Source organism: Lepisosteus oculatus, chromosome 7 (assembly GCF_040954835.1).
Source record: "Lepisosteus oculatus isolate fLepOcu1 chromosome 7, fLepOcu1.hap2, whole genome shotgun sequence".
NCBI lineage: Eukaryota > Metazoa > Chordata > Actinopteri > Semionotiformes > Lepisosteidae > Lepisosteus > Lepisosteus oculatus.
The window spans coordinates 39,865,199-39,883,921 of NC_090702.1; the positions used below are offsets into that span (position 1 = coordinate 39,865,199).

Sequence of the window (18,723 nt, forward strand, 5' to 3'; positions counted from 1 at the left end):
TATTTTTGTGTAAAATCGTATTTTGAATAAAATATCAATAGGCGTATTTACATTTATTAACAAATATCAGTATCTTTCATCAACGTAGCGTATTCTGAAGAGGTACAAACTGAAGTCCCTGTACACGTGGTGCATTGTGGGAGTTGAACAGTTCCGAGTTTCTACAAAATATGGAATATTTGGCTTGCTCCAGTGTAAACCATCTTCATTTCAAACGATTGAGTTTTTAATATGATTTACTTTGACACTTACCTATAACACGTAAGTTATTTACTCGATCGCATGTTTATCCTAGTCTGATAAAAGCGATTTCAAAAGTGACTTTTGAAATCATTAATGATTCGTTGCTAACCATGGGCAGCCAACAGTGGGAATGATTTAGTTCTCTGGGGACGATTCAAGCTAGGGGAGTAGATACTAAGTAAAATAAAAGGTGGAAGTTACTCAAACCTTAAAGAGACAGGATTCAAAACTCGATTTTTAAACGCAAGATCAGCTACTAGTGAAGTTGACACCCATAGCTTCTTTGTATTGTATTTGTATTGTAGGACTATTTAAAAACAAGAAGAACAACAACATAAATACTTTTTTGGATAAGACAGAGCAAAGACGTCTCCAGGAACTCTAAATATAACAAATCCTGGTGCAAGCGGATGCAGACGAATGGAAGTTGCCCTGGTTATTCTGGTTATAGTACTGTATGTACAAAGCAGGCGCATAAGGAGTTATTTAATTACAGCGGCGTGTTGAGTGTGCAGTTGGAAAGAATGATGCTTATGGCTTACAAAGTATTTTGGAATTACTTATTTGCCTAGTTTGCATTACTAGTGACAAAACAGTTTGAGCCCAGCTGTTAATTCAGTGTTCATATTTTATTCTGTAAACCGTTAATCGTAGTATCGATCAGAGACGACCACTTAATTCAGTTTATGTTCCTTTTATCAATCAAGTTCTGTTTTTGAAAAATTGTAGGACCGTCCTCTGAACCAGACTTGGAAACGGCGACTGAAATGAGACCCTGTATTGGAAATCTATATAATGTGGAAAATAAATATTTTATAGTGTTTCCTGATTACGAAGAGAATAAGGCGTTTCTTATCGGTGCAACAACTGAAGCAACCATAAATCTGCTTGGTGTTACTTCTGCTAATTATGAAGTCAGTGTGATCTGAGCATATCAAACAGGACGGAATATCATAAGTGTCATACGGAAAGTTTACCAGGTAGGTTTTCGTAAAGATATGGTTTTATTTCATTAGGATTAGAAGAATGGGTGGTTTTGGATACAAATGTTTTGTTGGCCTTCATGGTATTTAATAATCAGGTATAGTTAATGTAACAAACTGATATGAATTGGTATAAACTAACAGGTCACACAAATATGATGGAATAGTAATGGAAGATTGAATACACTTATCAAGTCCTACCTTGCCAGATAATAGAAGTTTGACAAGACTGAGCATGGTCTGTACTTTGGCAAAAGAAAGGCATCAGTGGTGAGTCCAAATGCTGAGGGCTATTGGAGGACTTGACTGCCTCTGTCTATTTTTTTACTAATTCCTATATATTGTCACATTAGAAACTGACATTGGGCAATTATGAACGGGATGCACCTTTTACATGATTTTGTAACGGCAACCCATTATAAAATCTGACCTTAGGGACATCTTTATTAAGGTTACCATGCACACCACCTCTCCTTTCAGGATACTCCTGTGGTTCTCCTGCCCCTTAAAAAAGGCCACAGTGTAGACATCCGGAGGCAGCTGTACTTGAATGTGTGGTTATGGGGTCAGCTGTGCCTTCATTGTGAAATGCATTAGAATCACCATTTTGATTAAAGGCCCTCATTTATCCCATGATTGATATCAAATAGATAATAGAATGTTGGTATTTTTTTCCATTCAGAGGTTTTATAGCCTGTTGTACATGTTATCTGTCCATCCATCCATTTTCTAACCACTTCATCCAACACAGGGTCGCGGGGGAGCTGGAGCCTATCCCAGCAGCCAGCGGGCGCAAAGCAGGATACACCTTGGACGAGACACCAGCGCATCGCGGTGTTGTACAGTACATTTACTTGTGGGATTTTTCTGTTATCACCAAGGACATGGAAAATGTTATGGATGTATTTCAGAAAGGCCAAGTTGTAAAAATATGCGCCCCAATGGTACGCTATTCAAAGTAAGTAAAATTATAACACTTCCTTGCCTGGAAGCCTCTTTATCCACCTCTGAAGGATAGCAAACCCACCTTTGTGGCACAACAGCAGCCCCACCACAAGGTGGAGTAGTTTTCAAATTGAAGAATCATATTAGGACCCACACAGACCACAGGGTGAGTGCTCCCTACTGGTCCCACTAGTTCCTCTTCCAGCAGCAACCTTAGCTTTTCCCAGGAGGTCTCCCATCCTAGCATCATGCCAGGTGTGAGCTGCAAGGTGATATACTGTAGATGCTGCCTATATCACTGTTAAATTTACTGAGAACTCCAAAGGGGAGAATAGTATTTGTTTCTCCTTTTAGATTAAAATGTGGACATTTCTTGAACTTTGTGCCATGAACATAGTATAGTTTGGCACCTGTGTTGAACTCCTTCACTGTGTGGAAAACCTTTCTTTCTTAGAGGACAACTGTGATGATGGGCAACCACAAACTGGCAGGACAGGTATAAACATGAATGTTCATATGCCATTTCTTCGTTTTCCAAGGCTGGCTTTTAGATCTCTTGTACGCAAATATGACTGTGACCTCTGTTTCACCCCAATGATCGTCGCTGCTGACTTCATGCGATCTAATAAGGCTAGAGACAGTGAATTCACAACAAGTCAAGGTAATCTGTTGTTGCATGATTTTACATTCTCTATATTATATGATATACAGTATAGGTAATAATATAATCTGTTTTAAGAAAAAGTCTGTTTTAAATAAAACTGAGTATCTGAACTGAAGGTTGGTATGTTACATTTTTTTGTGATACTAAGAATTCAGTGAAACTTGTCTGTTCATTTTATTAAAAATCACAAAGAGAGGACATTTCTTTATTTGGTTGATGCTTTGGCTGAATAAAGGCATATTACAGCGGTTACAGTTTACTTGTTTATTTCCTGTGCACATTTTGGTATCTATCTATAGATACTATTATGTTTTTAGTTTTATGTATAATTGTATATATTTTATTGTTATTATATTATTAGATTTATAGATTTTATTTATATAGCAGGTTTTGCTTCTGCAGTGTGGGTAGTGTACGAGAGCTTACTCAAAGTTACAGGAGCATCAGTGTGGATCACAGCCTGTGAGTCTGAGTATGGGAGTCCTGAGTCTGAAACACTAGTCCAGAATGCCACTGCGTTGTGTCTTGTGTCACAGCTGATCGCCCTCTGATTGTGCAGTTTGCTGCCAAGGACTCTCAGACACTCGCTGATGCTGCCTGCATAGTCTCTCCTTTCTCTGATGGAGTGGATTTGAACTGTGGCTGTCCACAAAGGTGATGCCTCTTCAAAACCCATCCAGCATTGACTCAAGTCCCTTTAATCCCTCAGGTATTGAGGATCAAGTGAAGTAAGAAAGGATCTGAAGGAGATGGATTACAGTGAATTATAATTAATACAATTGATTAATAACTCAGTGCCTTTAAACATCAGGATCCCCATGAATATGTAGCTGTTATTTTAATGTACAACTGTGTACACATAATTATTTAACATGTGTGTAACAATTGGATATATACTACAGTGGAAGTTCAGCTGAGCATTGCAACAAGGACAAAAGTGATATCAGGCTGTTAATTCCTTTGACCCCCATTATGTTCCAATATATTTAATTTGATGTTTTTAAGCAGAGCTTTACATTAACAGTGATAAAAGTGATATAGACTGTATTTGTTTTCTGTCTCCAATTAATTTCATTTGTGAATTGTACCATAACAAAGTTAATGAGCAAATGTTGTAACAAAAAACAAATTCACAGGTGAATGAGAAGGTTTTTTCAGTGGTTCACTATGACGTTTTGCATTTGGTGTCGCTTTATTCAAGATGGGCCATGGCAGACGGATATGGTGCTTGCCTGATAAACAAGCCTGAGCTTGTTCGAGACATGGTGAGGCAGGTCAGAAACCAAGTGGAAAATCCCAACTTTTCAGTCTCCATCAAAATACGGTAATGCATTTGTTTGGTTATTGGTACAGTACATTATGTTATACAGTATATCCATTATCATATAGAGTATTAAAAGAAGCCTGTCACTCTGTTTATAAAAATATGCATGTAGAAAGGTATACTAATTTTGAGAATTACATTGGTGTCATTTTGATTAATTTATCATTTCTGACTGGCCATCTGAGTGACCTTCACAATTGGTACTAATGCTAAATCAGCTCATTAGTAAGAGTTGATTGGGCACAGGAGATGTGGTGATTTGACCTACTAAATGTCGTACATGGTGAAAATCAAAATAGAAAAACCAGGAAGGAACCAATATGCCCCACTTTCAAATGAACAACACTGAGATTGGATCGAGTCGGCGCACCGTTGCTCAACTTTGAGGGTGTTCACAGCTGGAATATTCTAACCTAGCAAGATGTAACAGGTGAATGCAGTTTGGCAATGAGTATCCACAGTCTGGGAGAGCACAAATCACTACAACGCCGCAGGATTCATTCAGAGGCCCAAAGGTCATGGTCTGGCTAGGAATGTCTAAGTACTACGTACCCTCACACCCGAAGAATGCTCCACAGATGAAAAAGGTTGTGGTTCTTCTCTTTTCAGCATGGAATAAACCTTTACTTGTTCCTTAAATGCTACGTATCTCAAAATGCAGTAAGCTTTTCCCGAGAACTTACTTATTGCCTTTCCTGTTGGTCTATTCCAGCAGGACAACGCATATCTTCATGTGGCTTATGGCTTATGTATGAGCGCTTTCTTGCAAGATGACCGCTGTGCTCTGGATGCCCTGCCTGCCACACCGAACATCTGTAGGATGGGTCTAGCAAAGGGTGGCATCTAGGGCCTAGAGACCAGCTGTCCCCAAAATAAATGTATTCACTTCATGTAACAGATATTTTTTTAAATGTTTCCCAGTATGAAAATCCTGCCCGGGAAAGTAACATTCATCCTGTAAAGCGCTTTGAGAAGCCACCTTTAAAGGCGCTATATAAAATAAAGTTTATTATTATTATTATAACATTCCAAATGGTGTATAATTTAAACTTAATGCCACCCAATACTTTATGGAATAAAACTATAACTGAGATTTCTCATGTACTTATTAATCTAGAGTGTACTGCATTGTTCTTTGTTTTCACCTTTCGGACTAGAATCCATCGTGATATCAGGCTGACGGTTGATCTGTGCCAGAAGGCAGAGGCAGCTGGTGTTTCCTGGGTCACAGTCCATGGGCGGACAGCGGACGAACGTCACCAGCCAGTGCACTACAATGCAATAAAGACCATTAAGGACAGCTTGTCTGTCCCTGTAGTTGCCAACGGTGATATTAAGAATCTCAAAGATGTAGAGTCTACTCGCCAGCTCACGGGGATTGACGGTAAGAGACCATGGTCACTGTGCGTATTTCTGGAAAAAGAGGATGCTTACAGTACATAGTAGTTAGAAAACCTGCCATTTGAAACGTGTCTTATTTTGCAGCCCTAGTGTACAACCAGATTCTAAATGAAACGGCTCTAAGTCAGATTCCCAATCAGCAGGGAGAAGGAAGGTTGTAGGTGTGGCCAATACAGAGTACATTTTTTAAAATATTTTTTTCTATTAAATGACCACTTACTGTACTTTTATTTTTTTCTTTGCCCCCTTGCAATTTGTAATTGGTAATTATCTAAAAACTTGACTTGCTGCTGTTGCCCTCGAACATCACACCATTTCTGTGGTGTTCATTAGTCTATATTTCATAATCAAGTTAAGAGATAAATGCCAGCACTATTTTGGAAATGGTTCTTAATTAATTTATTCATTGTATTAAAGGTTTTGTTAAACCGTACGTATTTGTCAGCGATATCTCTCCTTATTGTGCTGAACGCGTACATTCATGTTAGTAACTATGTGTTTAAGGTGTTCTAGGGAATTATCTCATTTATAGTTATAGTATTGAAATATGTCTGTCTGCAATATCTGCAGCACAAATATTTGAAGTAGCCTTCCCTCAATTATCAGATAGCCTCCAATTCCTGGTAAAGGTCTCAGTAATCTAGAACCGATCTGGGGTGCGAGGTGGTACTACACTTCAAACCGGACACACAGGGCACACACACATACACAGGCATGCAGAGACAATTTAGAGATGCTGCTTGACCTCTCCAATATGTTTCGGCATGTGGGAGCACCCAGACAAAACCCTGGGCACCCCAAAACCCATGTGTACACAAGATCACACAACATCACACAGAAGACACCGTCAATCTCAAACCCAGTACCTAAGAGCTACGAGGCAGCTGTACTAACCGACAGGTAACCCTGCCTCCACACTGATGTTGGAAACAAAATATATGAATTACACCGATTGTTTGTTTTATGCTACAAAGACTGTCTCTTCTTCTCTTTTCCGCAGGTGTAATGGCAGCAAGAGGTTTGCTAGCCAATCCAGCAATGTTTGCTGGGTATGAAGATACGCCATTGGAATGTGTCTGGGACTGGGTGGACATTGCTTTAGAACACGGAACTCCCTTCACCTGCTTTCATCACCATTTAATGTACATGATGGAGAAGATTACCTCGCAACAAGAAAAGAAAGTTTTTAATGCTCTGTCTAGCACCTCCGCTGTTCTAGATTACTTGAATGAAACTTACGGCTCCGCTCGTGAGATCGTTTAGGAATTACAGGGGGAAAATGTTCTAACCTTTTAAATGCTGTTTTAAGTGGAGTTTTTTTTAAATAAAGTTGTTTTACATACAATGTGTATTGTATGACTTGAAAAAAAGGACTCTAAACCAACTGTTATTTTTTAAATAATCTTTTGATATATGTTGGTCAAATTATAACACAGTTCATAAAAAGACTACTATTGTTGGAAAAATATTATGGTAAGGATCTGAAATCAGCTTTGTAAAAGGAAAAATGGAAACTTGTTTTGAAGGAGAAAAGCCACTTTACTCACAAGCCAAGTGCAGCACCCACCTGGGTGAGGAGTGGTAGCCACTGTGCACCATTATATAGCAGATCAGGCGGACAGCTGCAAAAAATGTTAATGGGGAACTTTAGGTAAATGTTTTCAAGCCCAGAGTGGAATTTAGACAGGACACTGGTGTAACACACGTGTTGTTTAGAAACACTGCTATGAGATATTTAAGAGCAAACTAGTCAATTACCATCTCATCTAAGCATAAGAAAAGCTTAAAACTCAGCCAATCATGTACATTGTTTTCAATAATAATTCATTACATGTATATATATTTTTTTTTCTGGCCACTCCACTCAAAAAGCTTTACAGATCATGAGGACTGCCCTTCTTCCACCACCAATGTGCAGCCCGCACCTGGATGATGCTAATTAATCCAAGAATCTTGTCCAACGGTTTCTTGATGGAATTCAAGATATCGGCTACAAAAAAGCTTTTTGTATAGTAATGCCTCCGCATAATTTCCACTTGTGTCCTCAGTTTTGTGTTTTACTATTCATTCTGAAGGAGGCTATTGGGTTGACTTTGAGACCAGGAATTTATCTACTTTTTCTTCTCTGAAAAGCAACAATATCTTTCTTGCATCTTAGTAACCAAAATTGTACGAAATATTCGAAAAGAATAATTTCTACTGCATGTAGTTTTAATAGTACAGTATTATATTCATTTAGGTTTTGCACTTCTAAGTATATACCCTATAATTTTAGTGAATTGTTGTGCTTGCAACAGTTCTCTTTCCTGTATTAATATACTGGAAACGAATATGAAACTTAAGTCTTTCCTCAGCCTGAGGAATGTTATCTTTTCCTTCTTTAGTGAAACAGTCACAATACAGTGCCAATTTCCGTGCCATTGTGATGATCTTTATCTCTGAGACAGTTCATTCTTTACGTTCTTTTGCAACTGCAATAGATGTACTGAAATATCTTTTACCGTCTCTTTCAGCCTGCAAATATCCTTAAGATACTAGAAAGGCCCAGTGATACTCTGCAGTTTCGTTTGGGTGGTACAGCTTGGGTGTAATTGCAGGTTTATGCTACTCACTAGGTTTGCTTTTTGTGTCCGTGAGTACTGTAATCGCATTAAGATTCTAAACAGTACTACACTTTGTTCCACAGATTCACATTCTTTGTACTAAAGCCAGACACACATTTTGCATAACCAATGTGCTCAAATAAGAAGAATGATGCTACCGATTGCCTTTCCTATTTTCGAAGCCATAAACGTTTTTGTAAGTTGGGGGTGATTCAGTAAAAAACAAAATCAATTTTCCCTATTAAAGTTATTCAGCGTAGTTTAACTTTGTGAAAGAACTGACGTTATGCGCCGCGTCTCGTACCTTCTCTGCTTTTACTTTATATGGGAGCGGGTTTTGCACGTTTGACGTCATGAGTGTGAGCCGCCCATGTCCTGCAGGGAAGGAAGAAGGTTTGGCGACAGTAGCTGAAGGAAGTTCTGTTTGAGTTCGCCTCTTGATCATAACGGTGATGATTTATATATTAATATTGATTAAACCATAGAATCGCATATGAGGTGGCTGTATTAAAGGGGGAAATCCAGAATTTTATGCGTGGAGCAAATCAGTATGTTTTACTTTAAATCCTTTGAAACACCTAAAATGCGCCATTCATTCCGCCTTTTAGGGAAAAGTTCTAGAATGTTTAGCTATATTTCATCTTATAATATGAACTCACTAACATGCTAAATTTAAACTGTCACTATTGTGAATATACTATCGGATTATCTACCTGTCGTCTCTCGTTTACAGTACTTACTGTAAGCTAAAAAAGCCGGAAGCATGCAAGTCTCAAGTCCACCAGGAAAGCTATCAGTATCATATGTACTGCGGCTGGATAATGCTAACAGTGGATGAAAATGAGGGCTTTTACTTTTAGTTCTAATAATACAATAAAAATTGTTTCAAACAAGTAAATGATTGAAACAAACTAAAATAAGAGTGGAATGTCCTTGTTAAATTATCTGTAATAAGGTTAATCTGTTCATTCACCCATTGCTTCATTTAATTTTAAAATGCAGTCTAAACAATGTTTTAATTAAATAAACTTGTGAGACTATGTTTAGAGACATTAAGATTGTCTAACTAATTTTCTTACCTATAAGTGTAATACAGAAAGCTATAACATATAAATATGTTCATAAAAAGACAGTTTAGGTTTGCTCCTATGAAAAATGTAATGTATTTGCATATGTCTGCATATATGAAATTACAAATACATAATTTATGTAATTAATACAATTATTAGAAATTCATAATGCGAAGCAAAAAAGATTGGGGAAAGGTTGTTTAAACAAGTTGCTAATATTTTATGTTCTTTCAATTATTTTATCATTTAGAATGCAATGAAGAAATAATACAAGTCTGTTAAATATAAGTAAAATGGTATATAAATTGTATTTTAAAAATAAACATCTGTCAGAAAGACTCAGAAACCTTTAGTATTGCGTTGTGTTATTAACAACGTGGAACAGTTTGTAGAGCCCTGGACAGGTAAGGAGAAGGTTATGGGTGTCATAATGAATGGAGCGCTGTGCCCTTCACAAAGCATTTCACTCAGGTAGCTTCAGCTGATTGTCCTACTATCCTACTATGTAGTATGTACAGTACAAATGTAAGTCTTATATTTTATATAAAACAAATAGTCAAATTAATAATAATAAAACTGGTACTTTTCTGGGACAAAGTCAAACATTCCTGAATGTTAATTAAATGGTAAATTCTCCTACCTTCTGTAGTATTTTTCAATAATTAATGTCTTTTTCAGTAAAGGTTATTTTGTATACTTTTTGCACAGTCACAATGACTCTTCAGTGGACTGCTGTGGCAGCCTTCCTCTATGTGGAGGTTGGTGTTCTCCTGGTTCTGTGTATCCCCTTCATCTCGGCGCAGAGGTAAGGCCATTTACTAGAGGACCAAATCAACATGGCAAGGAAAGCATTCAAACAGCATTCTCTTGTTCACCCTGCTGTACCATTTACCCAGCGCAGGGAGTCTTAAGCCCTGGAGAGCCCCAATCCACTATGTCTTATACTGTAGTCAGTCTTATCAACCAGTTCTAAAGACTAGGAACACTTTCAAGTTACTGAACAAATAAGGTGTTTGTTTGGAGAAACTGTTCCAAATTATTTTTAAATTAAATTTAGTAAGTTCAAGTTGGTCACAAATTGTTCCCAGTACTTTGATATCTGGTGATTTCAAGGTTTAAACAGACTGGATCTCCGGGATAAGCATTAGGGAGGCCTACTTTAGAAGGTCTTCACGACATTGTGTGGTGAAACTGTACTGACAACTGAGCCACTGAGTTATTTTTAACACACCTTACTTTACATCACTGAATAACTCTTTATTTCTACAGATGGCAGAAGATATTCAAATTCAGTTTATGGGATAAAATTGCCCCATACTGGAACAAGGGATTTCTCACTATGATTATTATCCTTATTGTCCTTTTTCTCGGTAAGTGCGCAACTGCTTAATCAACAGAGGAAAGACAATTTAATGGCAGTATTTTCAAAACACAAGTTAATACTGCCATTTTTGCCAGCTAAGAAAGACGTACTTTACATGACAGTGGTTTAATCCATGGTTTGTTTGCATACTCCTCCAACTGTGTAATTCAGTGTGAGGTCAATTTCCTACAAAGAATGAAGTGAAGGCACTATGGGAGAAGTAGTTGTGGTATCCTCTTAGTCTTAGCTTATTGTTGATCATAACAGTGACATATTTCACATTGTGAATTTACCATCATTTCCAGTTATTTTTGAATGTCTTGGGTTTTTTTTTTTCATAATGTGCCGAACATGAATATTTTATTTCCTGGAAATATATAGAGCACTTTACTGTACCATAGTTAGCATGAACTCCTTAAATTCATGGAGTTACTGGAAATAGACTATAATATAAAAAACAAGAAAGAGTAAGATTAAAAAACAACAGGATTTCAGACATTAAGATGTATACAATTGTTGTTTTAGTTGTTGTCATATTTGATATTTTAACAGAGGTCTGTGATTGCATTGCTAACACTCATAATACTCACCATTTCAGGGAACAGGGGGTGTCCAAATATGAATTACAATAATCTGAATTAAGATAGGAATTTAGCAAAAGTCTAGCACTGTATTTTGTGTAGTGTATAGAAATTGGAATAATTGGTTAATCAAAATGACACCAACCATTTAATCAGTATGCAAAATCTGTGTACATAATCAAAAATCTAAAAATATACATGCATAAATGATGTTGCTTTTGACAAAATTGTTAATTTTTGTGCCTTCTCTTTGCATCAAAGCAGATTAAGTGTTGATTTAATGCATATCTATTCACTATGGTTTTCTGAGCCTCAGCAAACATCCTATTTTGGATCTAGACATTGTTTTCTTAGAATAAATTCACCTTAGTATACTTTCTAAACTTCTGAAATACCAGTAGTATATCTGGTGTCTCAGTCAGTAAACTAGTATCAATTGATTTCTTTTCATCACATGATGTACAAATAACCAAGCTCTGCTAACACGCTATTGAATTCCTCTGCGAGACTCCTAAGAAAAAGTGTCTGCCTGTATTTTGTAAATAATCCTTATTGTTTTACATTACACATGGCTGTCTTGTTAAGTAAACAGACATGTTTCTTTTTTGTTAGTATTGAATATTTGGATCATTCCTTGACAGGTCAGTTTGGGAAGTGCCGTGATCCTGTCAGAATTTATTAAAATATGAGGAAGCTTAGAAGTACTGTATAGATATAAACAGTACACTTTTTTTTAAAGCTCCTTTTCGTCACTTAGAAGTCATTTTCATTGAATATTCAAGATTTCGTATGTGAGCTTTGTGTTTGTGTGGATTATTTACACTTCTTTTGTTTACCAATAGTGCTTAATTAGATTTTTTCTTGTGGTTGACCTGTCATGCTTGCTTAAATGTTTAGATTTGCACTGAAGCATGTTGAATGACTTTCAGTGGCCAAATATCCATGCAAATTTCTAAATAGAAACTAAGGAAAAGAGTTAACTCTTTTACCAGATAATGCTTACTGTTGGCACAATTGTTCACTTTTCTGCCATTTTGAAAGTTGACTACCTCCAGTGCAGCAAGCTTTTCCATATTTTTAACTCAATGTCATAAACCAGAGGCAGTAAATTTGTATTTCAAACTGAATCCCAAGGACCGGTGAACACGTAAAATGTCAGGTGATTTGACATGAAATGGACAATATTTTTATAATAAAAAGTAGCCTAGATAGTAACAATTTAAAGTATATGTAATTAACAATACTGGTGCAGTATAATTAAAGGACTGCTGCCTCTAATGGCATTTTGAAGTTTCCAATCTGTATTTTAAAACGACATCGGAAAAAAATTAGACGTTTTCCATCCGTTCCCACTACAGATGCTATCCGGGAAGTGAGGAAGTATTCGGGAGCAGAGCGCACCATGAGTGACAAGCTTCACCCCAACATGTTTGATCACCACCACATGAAGCTGTTCAGAGCCCAGAGGAACCTCTACATCTCAGGCTTCTCCCTCTTCCTCTGGCTGTGAGTGGAGCTCCAACACCGAGCTGCGGCCCAGAAGCGATAACTGCGATAATCTGCCTTCTCTTCGTTGCCCAGCTTTTAAACAAATATATTTACATTTACAGTCATCTCTTGCAGTTTGGTATTTTAGATTTTGTCCTGGTGGCTTACAGTGTACCACAATATACACTGTACTTTACTGACAGGTTTTTTAAATATTTGAAAATCTATGTTCATAAAGTTGCTTTTACATCAAGGAGATGTTTGTTGAAAGTGGTTTTAAATGTTTTTTTAATAAATTACAGTTACTATCTTCTATATCTGTATCCAACATGGTAGCACTATACTGTATAAGAACAAGTAATAGGTTAATTCCATGCTGAAAAGAGAAAAGAGAAAACCTTACGTTTCGGCTGTGAAGCCTTCCATATATTGCATAAGAAAACTTTCTTTGCAGAGACATGATGGAGGTGTCTTAACAGAGGTGTAAAGGTGCTAACTTTTTCCTTTCATCTTTGTATTTTAGTACTCTTAGACGTGTCATCTCCCTTATTAATCAGTTGGCGACTGTAGTAGGCACTGGTGAAGCTTTGAAGGTTCAGGCGGAAAATGCTAACCAGGCTGCTAAGAATTACATGGAAGACAATGAACAACTGAAACGGGTAAAAATATTATGAAACATTTTGTCTTCAAAATTGTCATTTTCTGATCATGTATGATGTGGTTATATAACCTTTAGCTTTTCCATACATGTACAGATGTTAAAGCAGTCGGTCAGTTGTTAATGATGAACATTTCCACAGAACATTCCTGTTTTTGTTCCTATTGGATATTTCCACAGAACATTTTGGCATTCAGAATTTTTTTTTTTTATATATATAACAATATCCAGTTAAATGTTAATACTGTTCCAGTTCTCTTACACAATACTTTTTAAAAATAAAACTGCACCTAAATAATAAAGGTCCTAAAATTAGATAACTGTATTCAGGATATTTTTCAGCACCTAATTTAGTTCTGTAAGATTGTTCCAAGTGTGCCTTTGAATGCTGTTTTTCACAGGCTTTAGAAGGTGGTAACAGAGGAGGCAACATCACAAATAATGAAAATGAGAAACTAAGGAAAGAGTTTAACAAGCTGCAGGATGAACTGAAGAGAACATCTGATGGTAAGAGGTTTTATTCACATTTCATTTTCCTTAAGAGTTTTTTTAAATACTGTTGCCCATCGTGCTGTGTAAATGGTAGAACATAAGCAGAAATTTCCTCCAGAATTGTTTTAATCAGACTTTATAGCCCACAGATTACATCATAACTTAGATTGGTTAGATTTTCATTGAGATTTTTAATTCTTTGCCTAGAACCTCTGAAAAACCAAAAGCGTGTTGTGCTTAATACCTCTTTTAAAAAAAATTCTGATGCTCAATTGTCTGTATTGGTTGGTAGTGAGGGGAAGTTTACTCTCTGCTCACGTTGTAGTGCCAGGTATTTTCTCTGTAATGTACCAAAACCACTGACAAATGAGAAACAGAGAGGCCAGAACTGTTTTGGTTTTAGTCCTAATGATGTTAATTTGTGTTTTGAGTAAATATCTCACAAGTGACGAAAGAGAACCCGTTAGAAGCAGTTCCCGCTTACTGCCAGTGTAGTTTCAGTCCAAATAGTACTAACGTGTTTTGGTTTAGTAGATGATAAAATCTTTTCCATCTGTCTCAAAGTCAATTAGTAGTTCAAGGTCAGGCTGACTAGACATTTCTTTTTTTATTACAATTTTTAGCACTTTGTGATCTTTAATGTAATTCTTCAGCAGAACTGTTAGTTGCATTGAGTACTTTTCTCAGTACATAAAAGTTACAATATCAGATAGAATTTTCCTAGGAGATAAAAATTTACACTTGTGGTTTGATTTATCATCTCTCATTTATAGGACCTTAATTTAATGCAGATCTTTATCTGGTAAAACTAAAGATTTTGATGGCGGCAATTACTTTAAAAAGAAAATCTACAGCTTGTATGAAATGAAAATACTCAGCAAAGCTATGGAAAATGTGCAGAACAGTGAACACAAGCCCTCTTCCAGGCATTCCTCTGCCATGGTGACTTGAGTAACACTCGTCAAAGTATTAATTAAAAGTCTCTCTGAAGTAAAGGGCGATAAGAGTTATGAAACCAGTTATTTGCTGAGTGAGCAGAAAGGCAGTAGTTTTCCCTGTGTGGACAGGAGGTCTTTAAGGAAGGATGCTTTAAGGAAAATGAAACCTGTTGATGTTCACAGCTCTGACCAAGTCCAGGGGTGAAGTGGAGGCCATGAAGAAACAAACTGAGGGCTTGACTCGGGAATACGACCGATTGCTGCAGGAGCACAAACAGCTACTGGTAACGGTTTCTTTCTCTGTAAAACGCCATCGAATTCAGTAGAGAGCTGTATTTGGTAACACCTTATATTATGTGGCAACTGCACGTTCAATTAACCTTAAAAATGATTATTTTCAATTATTTTTATAGTAACGTTTCTTTTTTTAATAATGTAAACAAATTGTGATGGTTGCCTTTTTAAACAATTTCTTTCTTGACTTCACTATGGTGAAATGTCTCCTAGTTTGCTTACAGCCTAAGCAGAATCCAATCTCTCAGATATAAATGTGCAAGACATACAGTTACAGTAATTTCTTATTTTCTTGTTATTATTTTGTAAAGAAACCTGTCAGTTATGTTATTTAATAAGTGTTGCTTGAAACTGATAAAGAATAATTAAATGTCAATTTATTTTTAGTTGCAGATCAAATTAATATTAATTTATTAAATGTACGTTTACCCTATGATTTATAGTTAGAATTCCCTCAAATTACGTGTACCGCTCTGTGAAAAATGTTCAACTCATATAAATATGTATTGCATTTATTATTTTTCTGATATAAGCCAATTACACTACATTATTAAGAAACTAAAATGGATAAGGTAATACAGAAATACTAACATACTGTGTAATATTGAAAGAATCGGTTTTCCAGTATTTTATATGTACACCTTTGGCACAACATAAAGCATGTACTGCCGTTGTTGATTTTTTGTGTGGAATATTGTCCAATATTCGTCTACAGAGTCAATTATTGAACTGCATCAATAAGAACACTTTTGTTCTTGACATCTTTCTTAGAAAGCAGTATCACCTCATTGTAGAGGTTCAAGTAGGTAGCTGTGTCAGTATGCGTAGTCTGACAAGGAACAAGTAAAGGTTTATTCCATGCTGAAAAGGGAAGAAAAGAGACAATGTTTTGGCTGTAGAGCCTTCTTCAGGTATCAAGAGCCCACTTGAAGAAGGCTCCACATCCAAAACATTGTGTCTCTTTTGTTTTCTTTTCAGCATGGCATAAACCTTTACCTGTTCCTCACATAATATCTAATTTTAGAAGCTAAACATGGTTTGACCTGGTTAGTACTTGAATGGGAGACCTGAAAAACCAAGTTGATACCTTAAAGTGGTATTGGTGGACTAAAAGATGTCAGTTTTCCCTCTGGACAAGAATTTCCAATCCAGTGCATCAGTATGGTCCCTGGGGCGATATGTTAAATCGAGGTACTGACAGTTTGGTCAATAGAGAGTCTGTCGCATTGTTTTTATAAGAATAGGGGCATTAATCTAGCAAAATTTCAGTTAGGTCTTTCATAATTTGGCATCTTTAAGTTTCTCCCTTGATTCAGTTGGTGAGGGAATTTGTAAATTTGTTTTTTTATCTTAATCTTAATCTGTTTCATGAAGTCCTGGTTTTCCAGAGGCTCTACAGTAAATGCACATCTTGAAGTTAGATTGTATGCAGTTCACTTGCAGGGAAGCTTAGAGCATTGCATGTTTGTATGTTGAGCATTGGTGGTCGTCCTAATCTTTAATAGTAATTATAATTGCTTACACTTATATAGCACTTTTCTGGACACTCCACTCAAAGCTCTTTACAGGTAATCAGCTATTAGTGGGGATAACAGAGTGATGAAGCCAATTCATAGATGGGGATTATTAGGAGGCTATGATTAACACCCATCACTATAGTGGGGTAATGTTGACCCACCACACCACAGGGTGAGCATTCCGTACTGGTCCCAATAACACCACTTAGCAGCACCCTAAGCTATCCCAGGAGGTCTCCCATCCAGGTACTGGCCAGCCTCCCACTGCTTAGCTTCAGTGCTGCCAGTTGTGAGCTGCAGGGTGATATGGCTACTAGCCCTAAGCAGGCACTACATAAAGGGAATGCCACGTTCCTTTAGTGAAGTGAAAGCCTTGTTGAGTGAGGCTGTGTAGACTAGCCCTTTAGATACAGCTTTTCATTTCTGTATTTTAATAGAAATGTTCTATGTCCTTCTTTTTTTCACTTGTATTAGAAACGTCTCGATGAAAAGGAGGACAAGAAGGATCAGTAGAGCTTTTTTCCTGGTGCTCTTCATGTTTATCAGCTGAGAAACAAAGGAGCAATTGCAGCATGTTTAAAAACCACCAACATTTTAAGGAATGTTTTCAGAGCTATGCATGTTCTCCAGAATGTGATGATACGCATGCCAAAAAACTGCATACCAATAATCACAGCAATGATTAGCTTAGCTTAGTAGCTAATCTTTTTTATGTTTGAGAACTCGTGTTATTGCTTTGAATAATTGACAGGAATAGGTTTTGTTTGTAGTTAAGCTCTGCACATTTAGTTTCCAAGTTTAGATACACTGTATTAGAAAATAGGTGGGTTGTTAAATGTGATATTTGAAAGCACTTGTGTAGGTTGTTGTTTTTCTTTGCCTTGTACAAGTTTTTTAATTTACAAATTCAAGAGCACCAAGATTATTGTAGACTGTATAAAATTTGAAAACATTTCACAATGTGTAGTGAAAATCTCATAGGGTACTGTATGCAGTGTAAAAATAGCACTTTCAGTATGCCATCACTGTGCATCAGAAGCTTTCAGGTTTGCTTCTGAAGGTTTTATTGTGCATAGGGTGTGCTTACTGTTTGCATCATGGTCTGACCCCAATTGTGACTTGCTTCTGTTGCCTTAGTGCCTTAGAATCTGAAGTAAATTGTGAAATTATAATTCATTGGGGGAAGTCCATATTAATGATGCATTACTAAGTTTGTTGTATTTTAATATCTTAGTTTTATGAACATCTGTATTTTGAGAATAATTTGACATACATGAAAGTTTAAATAGAATTATTCAGTATGATGAAGCATCAGACTTTTAAATGTGAGAGAGGCATTTTTATGTTCTCAGACGTATGGTGTGGCTTTCAGTTTGCAAGATTTTTTTTGCATGAGATAAATTGGCTACAGTGTGGTCCTGCATCACTTCTTTGCTTGTTCTTTTCTCAGTCCTGTTCATAATCCCTGTTCAAAATGGAATAAGGTTATTTTTAGCTGTTACTGGCCTGATCTGGTTTACAACAGGAGTTGATATCGTTTCTCCTGGAGACATCTCTTACTTGATACTTAGTTTAAAGGAGAGCAATTAGCAGCAATTGTAGAATAACAATTGCTTATTCTACAATTAAAAGTGCCTTAATGTGAGCTTTAATTTCACTGGATAATGGATTGTTTTTCCTTATGCTGTGTAGAAGCTTCCAAACCTTGTTTTTTTCAATATTTGCCATAAACAATACTGTTGTTAAATATAATTGCATAAATGGGAACCTAGTTTTACAGAAATTCTTGTCTGTGAAATGTATAGCGTTATTTTTTTATTGCAGATGTTTTACAGTCTGTGGCTGTGAGTGTATTGTTTTGCTGTATGTGTATTTCCATACTATAAAAAGTTGTCACGTGTTTTGCAATAAAAGCCAAATGTTATTTACAGGTATACATGTCTATTTTACAGAGTCTTGGAAAACTGTATTGGACCTTATGTGGTACAGTAAATGTAGGTCAACAGCTAGCTTTGGTTATCCATGACAGTGAACATATACTGTATTTTCATACTTTCAAACTGAAATATAAACATCTAGGTTTAGTTTTGGCCAAACAACCACTTACAGTACCTCTGAAGAACCTGACTTTTGACAAAATGAAGTGGTAATTATTTCTG

At 36.5% G+C, this 18,723-nt stretch overlaps 2 protein-coding genes across 5 annotated transcripts; both read left to right on the forward strand.

Moving 5' to 3' along the window:
* The first annotated feature begins 49 nt into the window (after window positions 1-49).
* Window positions 50-6,905, forward strand: dus4l (dihydrouridine synthase 4-like (S. cerevisiae)). Of its 4 annotated transcripts, none has more exons than XM_015352289.2 (8): window positions 50-261; window positions 973-1,223; window positions 1,978-2,184; window positions 2,711-2,832; window positions 3,372-3,489; window positions 4,037-4,159; window positions 5,317-5,543; window positions 6,561-6,905. In XM_015352289.2, the coding sequence occupies exons 3-8, from the start codon at window positions 2,111-2,113 to the stop codon at window positions 6,821-6,823; spliced, it is 927 nt and encodes a 308-aa protein (XP_015207775.2). In that variant the 5' UTR covers window positions 50-261; window positions 973-1,223; window positions 1,978-2,110; the 3' UTR covers window positions 6,824-6,905. The 4 variants fall into 4 exon arrangements, with proteins under 4 accessions (XP_015207775.2, XP_006633443.3, XP_015207777.2 ...); XM_015352291.2 differs by having other exon boundaries at window positions 98-261; window positions 1,978-2,170; XM_015352290.2 differs by having other exon boundaries at window positions 99-261; window positions 2,626-2,832.
* Window positions 6,906-8,521: 1,616 nt separating this feature from the next.
* Window positions 8,522-18,494, forward strand: bcap29 (B cell receptor associated protein 29). The gene is made up of 8 exons (XM_006633379.3): window positions 8,522-8,612; window positions 9,942-10,038; window positions 10,503-10,603; window positions 12,536-12,683; window positions 13,189-13,324; window positions 13,725-13,830; window positions 14,937-15,037; window positions 17,039-18,494. The coding sequence occupies exons 2-8, from the start codon at window positions 9,947-9,949 to the stop codon at window positions 17,075-17,077; spliced, it is 723 nt and encodes a 240-aa protein (XP_006633442.2). The 5' UTR covers window positions 8,522-8,612; window positions 9,942-9,946; the 3' UTR covers window positions 17,078-18,494.
* Window positions 18,495-18,723: the final 229 nt, after the last annotated feature.